Source organism: Panthera onca, chromosome D2 (genome assembly GCF_046562875.1).
Source record: "Panthera onca isolate mPanOnc1 chromosome D2, mPanOnc1 haplotype 2, whole genome shotgun sequence".
NCBI classification, from domain to species: domain Eukaryota; kingdom Metazoa; phylum Chordata; class Mammalia; order Carnivora; family Felidae; genus Panthera; species Panthera onca.
In genome coordinates, this window is record NC_138349.1 from 10,383,535 (window position 1) to 10,397,316 (window position 13,782).

General features: G+C 48.1%; 1 protein-coding gene across 17 annotated transcripts in view; it reads left to right on the forward strand.

Moving 5' to 3' along the window:
• Positions 1 to 13,782, forward strand: part of FGFR2 (fibroblast growth factor receptor 2) — a 108,323-nt gene that overhangs the window by 74,858 nt on the left and 19,683 nt on the right. For all 17 annotated transcript variants that reach the window (XM_081790450.1, XM_081790447.1, XM_060641322.3 and 14 more), the window contains 2 exons: positions 9,102 to 9,253; positions 12,122 to 12,243. In XM_081790450.1, the coding sequence (XP_081646576.1) occupies positions 9,102 to 9,253; positions 12,122 to 12,243 (274 nt within the window). The remainder of the gene's footprint in view (positions 1 to 9,101; positions 9,254 to 12,121; positions 12,244 to 13,782) is intronic.

A 13,782-nucleotide genomic window follows, 5' to 3' on the forward strand; every position in this document is an offset into this window, starting at 1 on the left:
TCTCAACCCAGCTCCGGGCTCCGGGCTGAATGGGTCCTTGTTGACTCGTTGGGAGCCACGTATCAAGCAGTTCTTTATTCTTCCTAGAGGCCGAGGATAGCATTTGGAGGGTGTGTCAAGTGCAGGTGATTGCCCAAATTGTGTGAAGAGCAAGGGAAATAAAGGTGCCCATTGGGTCCCTCCTGCCACCAAGAATGCTATTGTTACTGAAACGACACCACTGTCATTCTTGGGGCTAGGGAAATAATGATGGGGCTGCTTGTCCGACTTTGGGAGAGGCCAGTTTGGAAGGTGACTCTCACATGGCCAGGTGGCGCCTTCAGTGACATTCAGGTGCTGTGACCACCCGTTCCCCTCCCTCCTCCTTTCCAGTTACCTCCGGGCCATTCTTACAGCCACCGCCTTGAGAACCTGACCTCAGGGAGTTGAAGAAGGGAGTGGTGTTCCCATCTCTATGATTTGTTGTTTTTTCCTACCAGGGGAAAATGCTACCTTCTGGAGGAAACCTGCAATTTGGTGTAGCTAGACGATTGTCCCATAATGATTTCATCATCTTTTTCTCTGCAGCTGTTACAGTGCTCTTTTTACTTCCATATAAAAGATGCAGCTGCCCTTAAAATCTCCTTGACTCAACCAACCCTAGTCATCGTATTTTCGTTTCTCTTCGGCTGACTGGCCTTTCGTCTTTGTCTGTCTCCACCTCGGTTGATCATGCTTCCTTCATGTCCCTGTGTGATCAAAGGGAACATTAGGTCGTCTTTTTTTCTCCCCCCGCCCTCGCCTGCTTCCTTTCTTTATCATAATTTCCTGAGGGCTTGGTCCGACCCAGGTTCTGCGCAAGATACGGCCTGTCACCTTCACCAATTGTTCCAAGGTGATTTGGGGGCCATCATATGTAGTGGTCTTGGGTTTTAGTAAGGTCAAGTAGAATAAAGAAGCAGAGGAAAGCGCACAAATCTCTGGGAGATTCATTTATTTGGGGGGATGCTGACACACCTTAGCTCCTCATATATGTCGAAATGGGTTGTGCGATTCTTTACGAAGAATGCGCCGTCAGGAAGCACGGCCCCTTTGGTAGAGGAGGAGGTGCCTGTCAGGTATCTGGGGACAAGAGGGTTATTGGAGTGTAGCTAGAGTGAAAAGCCCCATAAAGGCCGGCAGAGATGTTGATGACAGAGAAAATACCACGGAGATGCCAAGCATACTTTCCCCTGGCGACAGGTGAGCCTGTGACCAGATGTCTTAAGGATGGGCTGTTCCTAGTTACTTGCAAGGCCACTTTTCATGCTGTATTAGCCCAGCCTCCTCTATGACGCAGGTAACACCGAGAGTCTTCATGATGGAGACCAAGTATTTGCTTCTTGGCCCTGACCCTCCCCCCTCCACCAGCACGCACGTGCACACACGCGCGCGCGCGCGCACACACACACACACACACACACACACACTCCCCGCATCTCACTCAACCCCATCAATCACTGTCCTCCTTTTAGAACGAGAGGAGTCATGTTTTTTCTTTTCCTTTTTTTCTCTTTCTTTTTCTTCTTCTTCTTCTAATCCTACTGTGAGTGTTTCCTTCTTGACATTTACTGATTTGGACCGGACTTAACGGTTACAGGATGTCTCCGTTTGTTATTTTTTTTTTGAGTCAAAAATACTTTGCTCCAGTAGCTAGAAGAAGTTCCTTGTGTTCATTTCCCAGTAATTGTGAGTTTTTTGAGGCTCTTTATGCATTTTGATGCTTGAGGAAAGAGAGAACTTTTTAGTCGGAGGAGACAGGTGGCAGCCGGCGTCTCCCCGTGTCCCTTGACAGGGGCTCATGCTGTTTTCAGTACCAGGCCGGCCGCTTGCTCACCTGCTCCTGTTCCTTTGGCATCAGCGTGATCAAGGGGGCCAGCCCAGAGGGGGTGTCCTTATGAGCGTGTCCGCTCTCGAGCAGGTGCCCAGGCTGCTAGGAGACAGCCACAGTCATTGTGAAGCAGCCTTTATACACCCACGAGTTCAAGAGAGGGCTTCCCTTTCTGTGAGCTGCACACATCAGCGGGTCGTTCGTGGGGAGGGGTGCAGAGGAAACTGAGGGTGTTTGTTCAGGAGGCATGTGGTATTGCTGGGTTTGGTGAATCAGTTTTTCGGTGAGTACGTAAGTTTCCTTCTCTGGAGCCAGAAGTTTCCATAGGGCAGGATGGACATTTAGCTTTTGCCGTAAACAGATAAAACCGTCTCCTGGGTAGGGGCACACATGTGCATGCAAGGCACACTCCCGCTACTACTCACCTCTGAGAAGGGCCCCCAGGGTCTTTTTCTGAGGCTTTGCTTTCACCCTCTTGGTTGCTGATATGGGTAGATCAAGGTCCTCTTGTTTTTAATGTTTTATTTATTTTTGAGAGAGAAACAGAGTACAAGCAGGGGAGAGGCAGAGAGAGAGGGAGACATAGAATCTAAAGTAGTCTCCAGGGGGGCCTGGGTGGCTCAGTCGGTTGAGCATCCGACTTCGGCTCAGGTCTCAGGTCATGATCTTGCAGTTCGTGGGTTGGAGCCCCGCCCCGGGCTCTGTGTTGACAGCTCGGAGCCTGGAGCCTGCTTCGGATCCCGTGTCTCCCTCTCTGTCCTGTCCCTCCCTGCTCACATTCTGTCTCTCTCCATCTCAAAAATAAATAAACATTAAAAAAAAAAAGTAGTCTCCAGGCTCCGAGCTGTCAGCACAGAGCCTGATGCAGGGCTCGAGCTTAGGAGCCATGAGATCATGACCTGAGCTGAAGTCAGACGATTAACCAACTGCGCCACCCACGTGCCACAAGGTCATCTTTTTTTTTTTTTTTAACAATATCTTTGAGATAAGTGGCATGTTCCCAGGGACCTCACGAACGGGACAGAAGCTGTGGGGGGACCGGCTGGGTGCGTGTGATTCAGGAGCCAGTTCTTGGGGGCTGTGCCTTCGTGGGTATTAAACACGCTGAACTCTGTGAAGGAGGGTTCCACTTCTAGAAGCTCATTCATTGTCTAGCAGCTAAATGTCATGATATTGGGAGATTCTCCACCTTTTGGTTAGTCAGATGGTCTAATGAAATCTCCCTGGTTCCAGAAAACGCTTGGGTTATTAGGGTAGTCATGGATGGCTAACTGGAACCTTCCCTTCCATGTGGGTGCCTCGCCCTCCCTGGTTCCCACTGGGTTGTTAGCTCCTCTCAGCCTCTGAAAGATAGGACAGTTTGAGATCTGATTTGGATTTTGGCTGATGGGATCTTCTAAGAAGCACCAGCCCATCCAGGACCGGTGAGTCATTGCTTTGATGGGTTTACTCATGGAATCCGGGCTGCAGCCCGGGGGAGGCAGAGACCTGGTGAGGGAGAAAACTGATAAACCGCCTTGCCTGATGACTTAAATATTGTTATGGAGGGAAACAGAATCCAACCCCAGAAACCCCTCAAACCTTTATCCCAACCGCCTGGTTTGAGGTGGTGAAAACATTTTGTTTGGCCATTGGGGAGGGGTGGACAGGGCTTAGAGCACAAGTATGTTAACTCGGGGCCTTAATGTTCTGGTTTAGGGGATCCCCAGCTTCAGAGTCAGGAATTAGTGACACCCGTGTGTCACCCCTCTCCTCCTTGCTTCTATCTGCCCTGTTTTCTGTGAGTCCCCCTACCCTCCCTTTGTTCAGTCTACTCTGGTATACAGAGATGACTCTCTTTCTTGGTGGCCCTTTAAAACGAAAAGAAGATAGCCACTTCCTTGCTTAGTTTCCCGTATATACCGTGGAAATACGCGAAACGCACCTTTCGTTAGAAGTTTGATTTATGGCACGTGTTAAAGAGAGTCCGGAAAGGGGGGAGCTGAATGGAGACAGAAAACAACATACATGCTAGGATCGTGCCTGCCAGGATTGAGGAGTGGGAAGGCGGTTTATTTGAGTGTGTTAGTGTGTATTGTTCGCCAGTAACTTAATTATCGCCATTGGTGGACTACTTTTAAATTAGATAGAATATCCAATGGGGTAGATGATTTTGTGCAAAAAAAAAAAAAAAAAGCGATAGTCTCCTAGTCCTGAATTAGTCCAGGGATTCACAGGTGGACAGTAGGGATTACTTGAGGGTCCCGAAGGAAAGACACTCTAGCAAAACACAGTATTTCGTAGAGGAATCAGTCGCCTGCAGAAGATTGTACCCAGCCCCGGAAACACATTCGCTCTCAGCAGAAGCAGAGTGAAGAGAAAGCCAGCCAGAGGTTACAGTCCCAGAGGGGATTTTAAAAGCTCAGTAAAAAACGCGTGGAGGTCAAATTAAGATACACCTTCACAGACAGTGATCAGATTCTATAGTTTCTTATATACTTCTGGCATTTTCTTACCTTTCTTCCCCTTTGTGCTTTTTACAAGAGTATTTTCCAGATTTGCACATTGAATGTAAACCTCTACCCTTAATCGGGACAAAACCTTCATAAGTAACCCTTTCTGTAAACACGGTTTTAAAGTTTGAACGGTAGTGATAGCAACAAAGTTCGTAGAGGGCTTCGGTTTTAAAAGCTTGGACATGAAAACCTTGTGGAGATCGTTCGGAGGAAGCTGCACATGTACGTGAACTTTTGCCATGGGTTTGTGGGCAGAGATTCCTTACGGGTCATAGGTTAGCCGCAGAGCAGTTAACTTCTGACTGGTAAGTTTTTCTTTTCTTCAGCAGCCCCTAAGCCATATTTGTCATTAGGACGTTCTTACGCTTTCCCCCTGCCCCGGGACCGACCCCTGACTCCTGGATCCTTTATTTCTTGGGTTTGCTCTTTGACTTGCTGGACCCCCGGCCCATCCCGGCCGTGAGCAGAGGGTCTCATCTTCCAAACTAGGAAGGAACGTCCTGTCCTGCAGTCAGCCTTCCCTGCCGGTGGGGTTTCGGCCTTCCCAGAGCGCACAGTGTGACAGCATCTCCCACACAAAACGCCCGCAAGCTGCAGATCTTCCAGGTTCCCTGGGGGGGCTGCCGGTCCTAAGCTCCCTTGGATCTGGGCAGCCAAGGATTCTGAAAAGGCGCTAGGAGAAACAGTCGCGACGTTGGTAGCAAATATCAACCGAACTCCTCGCCAGTGCCAGGCTCAGCCCTAAATGCTTTATGGGTGTGACCTCATTTTCCCCTCATGGTAAGTCTGTGGGGTGGGAACTTTCCTGGTTTCCTTTCAACGGGTAGGAAACTCTAGTCTAGGAAGGTTACACGACTTCCAAAGCGCTCACAGTTGGCCAACGTTGGAACTGGCACGTAGCCCCCCCGGGTGGTGCCGTTGGTCAGAAAGCCACCACCTGAGTGGAGCCCCATGTTGTAAGCAGTTAGCAGAGGAAGGGTACCAACCAGGGTTGGCTGCTAGGCCAAGCCCGGTCACCGGGGTGCCCAGATGGGAGGATGCAAAGATGCCACAAAACCCAGCCCGGTAGTGCTGGGAAAGGTTGCAAAAGCAATGCTCTCGTTGTTTTGTTTTGTTTTGTTTTGTTTTGTTTTGTTTTGTTTATTTATTTTGAGAGAAGGAAAAAGAGAGAACACGAGCAGGGGAGGGGCAGAGAGAATCTCAGCACAGAGCCTGACACGGACTCGATCCCATGACCATGAGATCATGACCTGAGCCGAGATCAGGAGTCAGTTGCTCAACTGACCGAGCCACCCAGGCGGCCCATGTGATCTGGTCATTTCTAACTCCTTTAGAAGTCACTGTATGTCAAGCACGTATGCTCTGCTGTTTTTCCCCCTCCTGGGACAGTTCTACCTTCCTCAATTCAGATCCCTACCATTCTAAAAAATATTTTTATTGTTAAAGAAAGTGCTTCTTCTAGGGGCGACTGGGTGGCTCAGTCGGTTGAGCGTCCCGACTTCGGCTCAGGTCATGATCTCACAGTTCGTGGGTTCGAGCCCCGCGTCGGGCTCTGTGCTCTGACAACTCAGAGCCTGGAACCTGCTTCAGATCCCGTGTCTCCCTCTCTCTCTGCCCCTTCTCCGCTCATGCTCTGTCTCTCTCTGTCTCTCAAAAATGAATAAACGTTTAAAAAAAAAAATGCTTTTTCTAAAACCTAAAAAGAAATACATATGCCTGGTGATAAAACTCAAACGACTTGGAAAGTTCTGAGGTAAGATGAGTTCTGCCCCTTCCCTCAACTGTGAGTCTTCTCTCTCTCTCACCCCCCGAAGGTTAGCCACTATTCAATCTCTTCTATATCATTCCTGAAAGTTAAAAAAAAAAAAAAGGTTGTGTTCTCATGCCCCACATGGGGAGGCCGCTCTCCTATGCCATACCCTGTACTCCTTGCTGCTGCTAAGAGCAGAGTTTTGAGGACATGCCTCTTTTACCCAGAACTGTGCCCCCTCTTACTTCTCCGTGGGGTTTCCCCTCATCGTCATCGATGGCAGCACACCAGATACAGCGATAGTGGAATTCTGGAATTCCTGCGGGTCTGATGACGACAGACTACACGGCTGGCCTCGCGGAGAGAGTCCTGGCCGCAGGATTTGCCAGACCGCGGCCGTTGGGGGCCTGTATCGTCTCGTCCCAAGACTGACTTTTCCAAGTCTGGTTGGTTCTTGTTGCCTGTGGCCCTCAGGGACAAGTTCCCATTGCCGTGAATGGTGACCTTTGCCTCTTTGTGTGGGAGAACTTTCTGGAAGACCGTTTTGTCTTTGACAACACCAGCCTCCTTCTGTATCCATAGCACATGGCCTTGGTGCAGGGTGCTAGGGTTTGGGGAAGCATCTTTGGCCAAACCCAGTCCTGAATCTTTCTGATTCCTTCTCTGCGGATGGAGCTCAGGATGTTTGTGTGGTCGCTGAAAACTGTGTACATCTTGATGTTTTTTGAGAGACCCTGGTTTCTGAGAGCGCTGTAGCTGAGGCCGTGTAACGCAGTGAGTTGGGGCCCATGTGGAGTCTGGAGGGGGTGTTCCCGGTTGTCTGTTTGGCCAGGGTGCCGTCCCTGCCTAGTCCCTGGCATTAGTGGGGAGCAGGACTGGATTCCACGGGAGTTCACACAGTTACCTTTTGTCCTTTCCTCCTCCTGCCACTTGAGTGCTTAGACACTTGGGTGTGAGGCCTCAGCCTCTTGGAGCCGAGTCTATCCGTGAGGTCTTTCTCAGCTCCAAAAGTTACGATTCTTCAGCTCCTTTTTAAAAAGTTATTTTTAAATTGCTTCCAGCAAATAACTTTGCTCATACTCTGCATGTAAAGCTTAAGAGTAAATGCCCCTGTCAAAAGACCGCTCAGAAGGGCTCAGAAATGTTCTCTTGTACGTTTTAAAAGATGATAGAAATTCTGGGTTAAAAATCCCTTACGTCTTGATTTTATTTTTTATTTATTTTATTTATTTTTGAGAGAGGGTGAGCATGAGCAGGGGAGGGGCAGAGAGAGAGGGTGAAAGAATCCCAAGGAAGCTCTGAGCTGTTAGCCCAAAGCCCGATGTGGGGATCGATCCCCAGAACCGTGAGATCATGACCTGAAGTCTAGAGTCGGATGCTTAACTGACTGAGCCAAACAGGCACTCCATACATCTTGATTTTAATACCGAAACCAACTTCCTATTCCTAAAATGACTCCACCTCAAACCCCCACCCCAGTCCGTTCTTGGGCTCTTCTTGGATTTCTCCCTGCCTTCAGGGCACTTTGGGCTTACAGAGGAGAGAATGAAGATTTTTTGTCTCAGGAAAGTATGGGTCTTCCTGTTCCCGGCGGGAATGGTTCAAACTCTACCTCGCGAAAGGTCATCGCAACTAAGTACATTTATCTGCCCTTGGTCTTTGCCACCTTAACTTCAAAGGTATGTTTGGGGGCGCCGGGGTGGTTCAGTTGGTTATGTGTCTGGCCTCAGCTCTAGTCATGGCCTCATAGTTTGTGAGTTTGAGGCCCACATCAGGCTCTCTGCTGTCAGCACAAAGCCTGCTTTGGATCTTCTGTCCCCCTCTCTCTGCCCCTCCCCCGCTCATTCTCTCTCTCTCAAAAAAAAAAAAAATAAATACAGCTTAAAAAAAAAAAAAAGGTGTGTTTGTAAGCATAGCTGGAGAGTCCTGTTGACCTGGGCAGTCTTGCAGGGGACAGAACCAGAGAGGAACTGCGGGCTGCTTTGATGGACCACGTTAAGCCTCGTGTTCCAACTTTCTTGAGCCAAAGTCTTGTTCATGGTTTAGAGTGAGGTGGTGGTCAAGCAGCCCACAGTTGTACCAGGATGGTGTAGTCATCCTCGGGATTGGCCTTCAAGTGGGCTCCACATGTGTTTTCCTTATAGAAACTAGCCCAGGAAAGACCCCGCTTTTAAGAAGTAACCGTTTTGTCAGACGCAGACTGAAATGGTTGGGGGGTGAATGAGAAAACTCGGTGTAGCACTTGCAATCTTCAGATGGAAGAGGAGATTTCCCACATGATTATGAATACAAGGAGGCATTTTTTTTTTTTTTTTTTTTTTTCTCCTTGACTCTTCGCCCCACGCTTTCAATCCATTAGTCTCTACAAAGAGGCAGTTGATTTCCATCGAATGGCCTGGGCATCACCGGTTCCCAGAAGGACTAGGGGGGAAGCAGAGAATGGCCCTCAGTGCCTGGGTCTCCGGTGACCTTGAATTAAGACCCTTGGAGCTATGGGATGCCCTTCACATTCAAATCCTAGAGCTAGTTCCTTGAGACACTTGGCTTTTCGTTCCAAAAGACAGACGCCATATCGGAGAGCTGATCGTCTAACAAAAAGTTTTTACGGAATTTCACGGGCACAGAATTGATTCATGATATGAGCTGGTGTATGGGGAGATTGGTCATGTGGGGCTCCGGGACAGGTAACAAGGCAGTAATGAAGCTCATGGGGTTGTTGTTGTGTCCTCAGGTGGCTGTTGTGAGGAATTCGGACAGAAAGATGACTTCTATTTTGACCGGGTGCTGTCTAAAGATGTTTGCAAACCCGGTCTTGGGAGCATAGGAGGTGGGTGAGATGTGGTGCTGCCGAGATAGGAAGACAGAGGAGCTGGAATCGGGTTCTTGACTTTGGCTGGCCCTCCCACCTTTCTTCCTAAGAATCGACCATCTGGCTGGGCTCTGGCCGGCTGCCAGCCTTCTCAGGTGGAGCCAGGATTACATCTGTGTCTTCGCATTTTGTATCCAGGTTTCTGCCGAGTCCAGCTCCTCCATGAACTCCAACACCCCGCTGGTGAGGATAACCACACGCCTCTCCTCAACGGCAGACACCCCCATGCTGGCAGGGGTCTCCGAGTATGAGCTGCCAGAAGATCCAAAGTGGGAGTTTCCAAGAGATAAGTGAGTATTTCCATTGGACACATCCCCAGATGGAGACTTAGGTCTAAATGGGGATGTTGGATTGACATTTTCTTTTTATGGTCCTTAACTGCAAAGGTCATGTCTGACGATCTCAACAGGAGTGAGTGAGGTTGTATTTCTAACCACCTCCTGAAAAAGAAAAGAATTGATTCTCTCACTTTTAAGCGTTCTTTAAAAACAGCTACTAGGCATGGCTGGTCTCCAAACGAGACGGTACCTTGTTAGCGTTTTTTTGTTTTTTTTTACTGTTTAGATCATTCATACCCAGTCACATGGACTAAATAGCCCACTTAATAACAGATGTGACCTTCTAGCCGCCGGTTATTAGAACATGACTGTTCTGTAGTCCATTTCTTTGGAGAAATTAGATGTAAAATACAAATTGCCCTAGGAGTCTTCACTCAGTGTTGGCTGTTTTTAATGGTTATTCATGTAATATGGGGCTGAAATGGTTCAGATATGGTATCTGACATCAAATTTCCCGTGGTCCATAGTATTTTCCTTAGTGAATGGTGTGGAGGTGTTCTGATCAGATGTTTGTTCTAATCAGCATGCCCACCTGGGCTCTGTGGAAGGCATTACCGGAAGCTGTTTATCTCTTGATCTGGCTTGATGTCCATGTATTTGGGCTCCCTTGGACTGGATCTGAATCCTGGTTCCGCTAGCCAGTGGCTAGGCAACCTTGATCTTCTGCACTTCCATTTTTATAAACTAAAGATCATAGTATTGACCTCCCAGGACTGAGCGCAATTCTTGGCTTCTGAGTTCCCCTGCCTTGTGTTTCCCTTCCTGTACGGGTAAGCTGAGAGCTCTGAACCACAAGCATCAAGAAGATGGTGGGGCCAGGCAGAGAGTCTGTGAGGCAGATCTTGTGCTCCCAGCCCTCTCTTTCTGGTCCTGCCCAGAAGACAAAGTATGACGGTCCTTGAAGACCGTCAGCTCACTTGTTGTAGTCGTTCGAATCTGAACATTGGGAATAGTAGAAGGTGGGCATCCCAGACTATACGTCTGCATTCCCTCGCCTGCCATAACCTCTTGCCTGGCTTGGATACAGCTTTCACTCCCTGTCTGTCTTGGCATTTGCAGTTATCTCCCTAAAGTTAAGTCAGAGAAGTGTTTAATTACAATCGAAGAAACTCCTACACAAACTTGGAGGTACCAAGATAAGCTTTTCTAGAGACTGGGTATGACGAGCTCTCTTTGGGAAGAGAGGTAGCTTACGTGGCACCCGTGATTTCGATTCACCCAACTCCACACCAGTTTCGTTTCCCGGCAGCCAATTTCGAGATACTAATGTGTGCCATAAGCTAGGACCAAATAATTATACAGGTGTCACTCTGTCAAGAGAGCTAATGGAGGTAATTTCCAGTGTGTTTGTGTCCTGTAGCGAAAAGACCATTCTTCATCCGGGACTTGCTTCTTGAACAATAACCGGGGAGGCATCAGAGAAAACACAAGGTGTGGTTTCCTTCCCTGGAGAAGGTGGAAAGAGAACGGGGTTGTTTCTCACCAAGCCACTTGGCTCCCTCGTTTGAGCGTACCAGTCGGAGGGCGCACACATTCCTGCACAAATAGGACTGAACTAGGGGGCTGCGATCGTATCGTAAGAAATCCCAGCTCTCAGGTTCAGTGCACGGTTTTTGTCGCCTGTGACGCTGCAGCCAACAGTGGAAGTCTGTGTGTGCCTAACCGTTAGCTCCCACCTTGGGGGAGGACCCTCAGTGCGGAAAATCTGAGCGCTAGGCATTTCAAAACGGAGTTTAGCACAAACGTAGGTGGAGCAGACTTCCAGTGAATGAAGGCTATTTAGAAGCAGTTTATTAGATTGGAGGCAGAAGTTATACAAAGAAAGGATTGTTACGCTTGTCGTAGCGGGGCAATAGGACATAAATTAGCCATTTTTCCAATGCAAATGTTTATTTTCTGCCAAGATATTAAATTTAATTTTAGTTCAGGATAGAAACAGAATGACCTCAGCATAGCATACGCCGCCCTCAGTCTTTGCTTAGCTTTTGCAAACCATTGTGTGCTTATCATAAATAGTGTTTATTTACTAAGGGCAGCTTAATACTTCACTGTGTTGTGCTTAAGTGAAAAAAAAACACATTCATAAGTATCCCAAAGATTTCTCTGTTCTCTTGGCTTCGAGAATGCCCAGAGACAAATATATGGCTATTAGTATGGTGTGCACTGAGCTTCTGAGCTTAGAAATACAGTTCATTGTGTTCACTCTGGATTTTCTTCATTATTAATTTTGGGTAGTTAAGGATTTTCTAAACTGTGAGGTCAAAAGAGATTCCCCTCAATTTCTAGAATTTTCTTTTTCCTTTAGGGAAAAATTAGAGATTCCTTGAAATGCGTTTAAGATTCATATCATGTAACTTGGCCAGGAATGTGACCGTAAAATCCATTGGTATTTGAATAATAGTGATTTTAAAGACCTCACTTCACAGAGACAAAAAAAAAAAAAAAAAAAGAACAGCTTTAACATTTTTTCTTTGAGACATTCTAAATTACAAATATTCAATTGGCTCAAGATCAAAAGCTCCGCATTGTTAGCACTTAGGAAAGCTGACCACCTCACTAGCGAGGATACCTTCCACAAAGAAAATAAATCGTGAACACAAATGTGAAATTTAATAGCTGTTCCACCCGTAATTGACATTCTCTAAAACGTCACTAAGAAAATACTCAAGCGCGTGTGTACCCCAGGTCTCATTAGTTCCATATGATAAATGCTCCGTGCTTTTGCAAGCCGCTGAAAGATTTTTATATTTAGTTCTGGAATTTCCCTCGCTACACCCCTTCACCAGATGCCGTGTGCTAATCCCCTATTTACACATTTAGGCTGACGCTGGGCAAACCTCTGGGGGAAGGTTGCTTTGGGCAAGTGGTCATGGCTGAAGCAGTGGGGATTGACAAAGAGAAGCCCAAGGAAGCAGTCACCGTGGCAGTGAAGATGTTGAAAGGTGAGTGGGGTGAGGGGGATGGGTGGGGGTGGGAAAGGGGTGGAAAGTCTTATCAAGAATGTTCCTTTTGTGGCATGTGAACTCTATCATGGCAGGGGTCAGAGAGCACATAGTTGACCTAGGGGTTGAGAAGTTTTCCATATAAATCAGCATCCCGGACAGACGATTTATCTTGAGCTGTGTGCACTTACAAGAAAGAAAAGCCAGTTTTGTTAGAAAGTGGTAGCCTCCCAGATTGTTCTTCGTCAGCTCCTAGGTGATGACCATGATTTCCTATTCCCTCTATTTTTGTAGATGCTTAGAAAGTAGCAACTCACGTATGATTGATTAATTTAGAGGAGCATCGGCCTCTTGCATTTGGGTCCCAAACCTTCCCTTACAAATAAAGGAAGGTTGACCCTTTCGGAGGGAGTGAGGGGGTGCAGGGAGAGGAGGTCACACCTTCTGTTTTGTGAGAGAAACAAAACAGAATTGACACTGGTCTGGGAGAATCCCTCAGAAAGCTAAACGGACACCAGCAGAATCGGTGGCTGGGCAGAACCTTCTGGGCCATGTGAGCAGTTACCCCGGGACGTGAACGTCACATGTCGTTGTGCACTGACCTTCTAGCCCTGCTTCATGCCTATGTCCAAGGAGCTTACGGCGTTTCAAACATTAACTTCTTCCTCCACAGTATTCTTTTATGAGACGAGTTATAGGGAACGGTTACATTATAAATCCTGTCGTAGGGATCTTAGAAAGGACGGTTTTTCCCACGTGTCTGGGCAGAGACACCTGTTCTTGAATATGGGTGCCTGACCCATTTATGGATGCTTCCTGAATTAGGCTCTTTCTTTCTTTCATGGGCTGTCGTGGGATGATCCTGTCCCTCCCTGTGTGGGGAGGTAGCAGGTGGAAGGAGTAAGAAAGATGATTTTTTTTTAAGTTGTTGATCTGCATGGCTCCCAAGAAAACTGGGGCGTTTTGAGGTCCTCACGTTGGGGTTTGATGCCTGGGAGGACTGTGCTCCCCCACCCCACGTGTCTCAGCTCCACCAAGAGAGGTGGCCCTCTGGCTTTCATCTTGTGTGGCCAGGGCCTGCCTCGTGCGCCCTGGCCCTCTTGCGTGGCAGGTGTGGTGGGCTGCATGCCCCACAACAGCCAACCTTGGCACCCCCTGGCCACGTGCCAGGGCACGTGTGGGGAGGGCCCAGGCTTCCCGCCTCCTTTGGCAGAACTTCTGTTTGGCATCTGGAGTTCAGAAGTGGAGGTCTGGGGGGGTTATTTCTTTGGATGTTCCCAGGTTGGTCCTCCCTTTCAGGATGGAGGAAGACGTTAGCCCCAGAGCCCTGTCAGGCGTCCTTTTTTTTTACAGCCATTGGATGGCTCACAGCAACATCCCAGCTCTGTCTGTGCTCCAGTCTTACCCTCCAGTCTTACCCTTCAGTCTGTCTTACCCTCCAGTCAGTTAATTACATTGCTCCTCCTTTTGTGAAGCTGAAAAGCTTTTTGCAATGAGGCTGCTACGTATTTCCTTATCTCATTGTTTTAGTAAATGCAG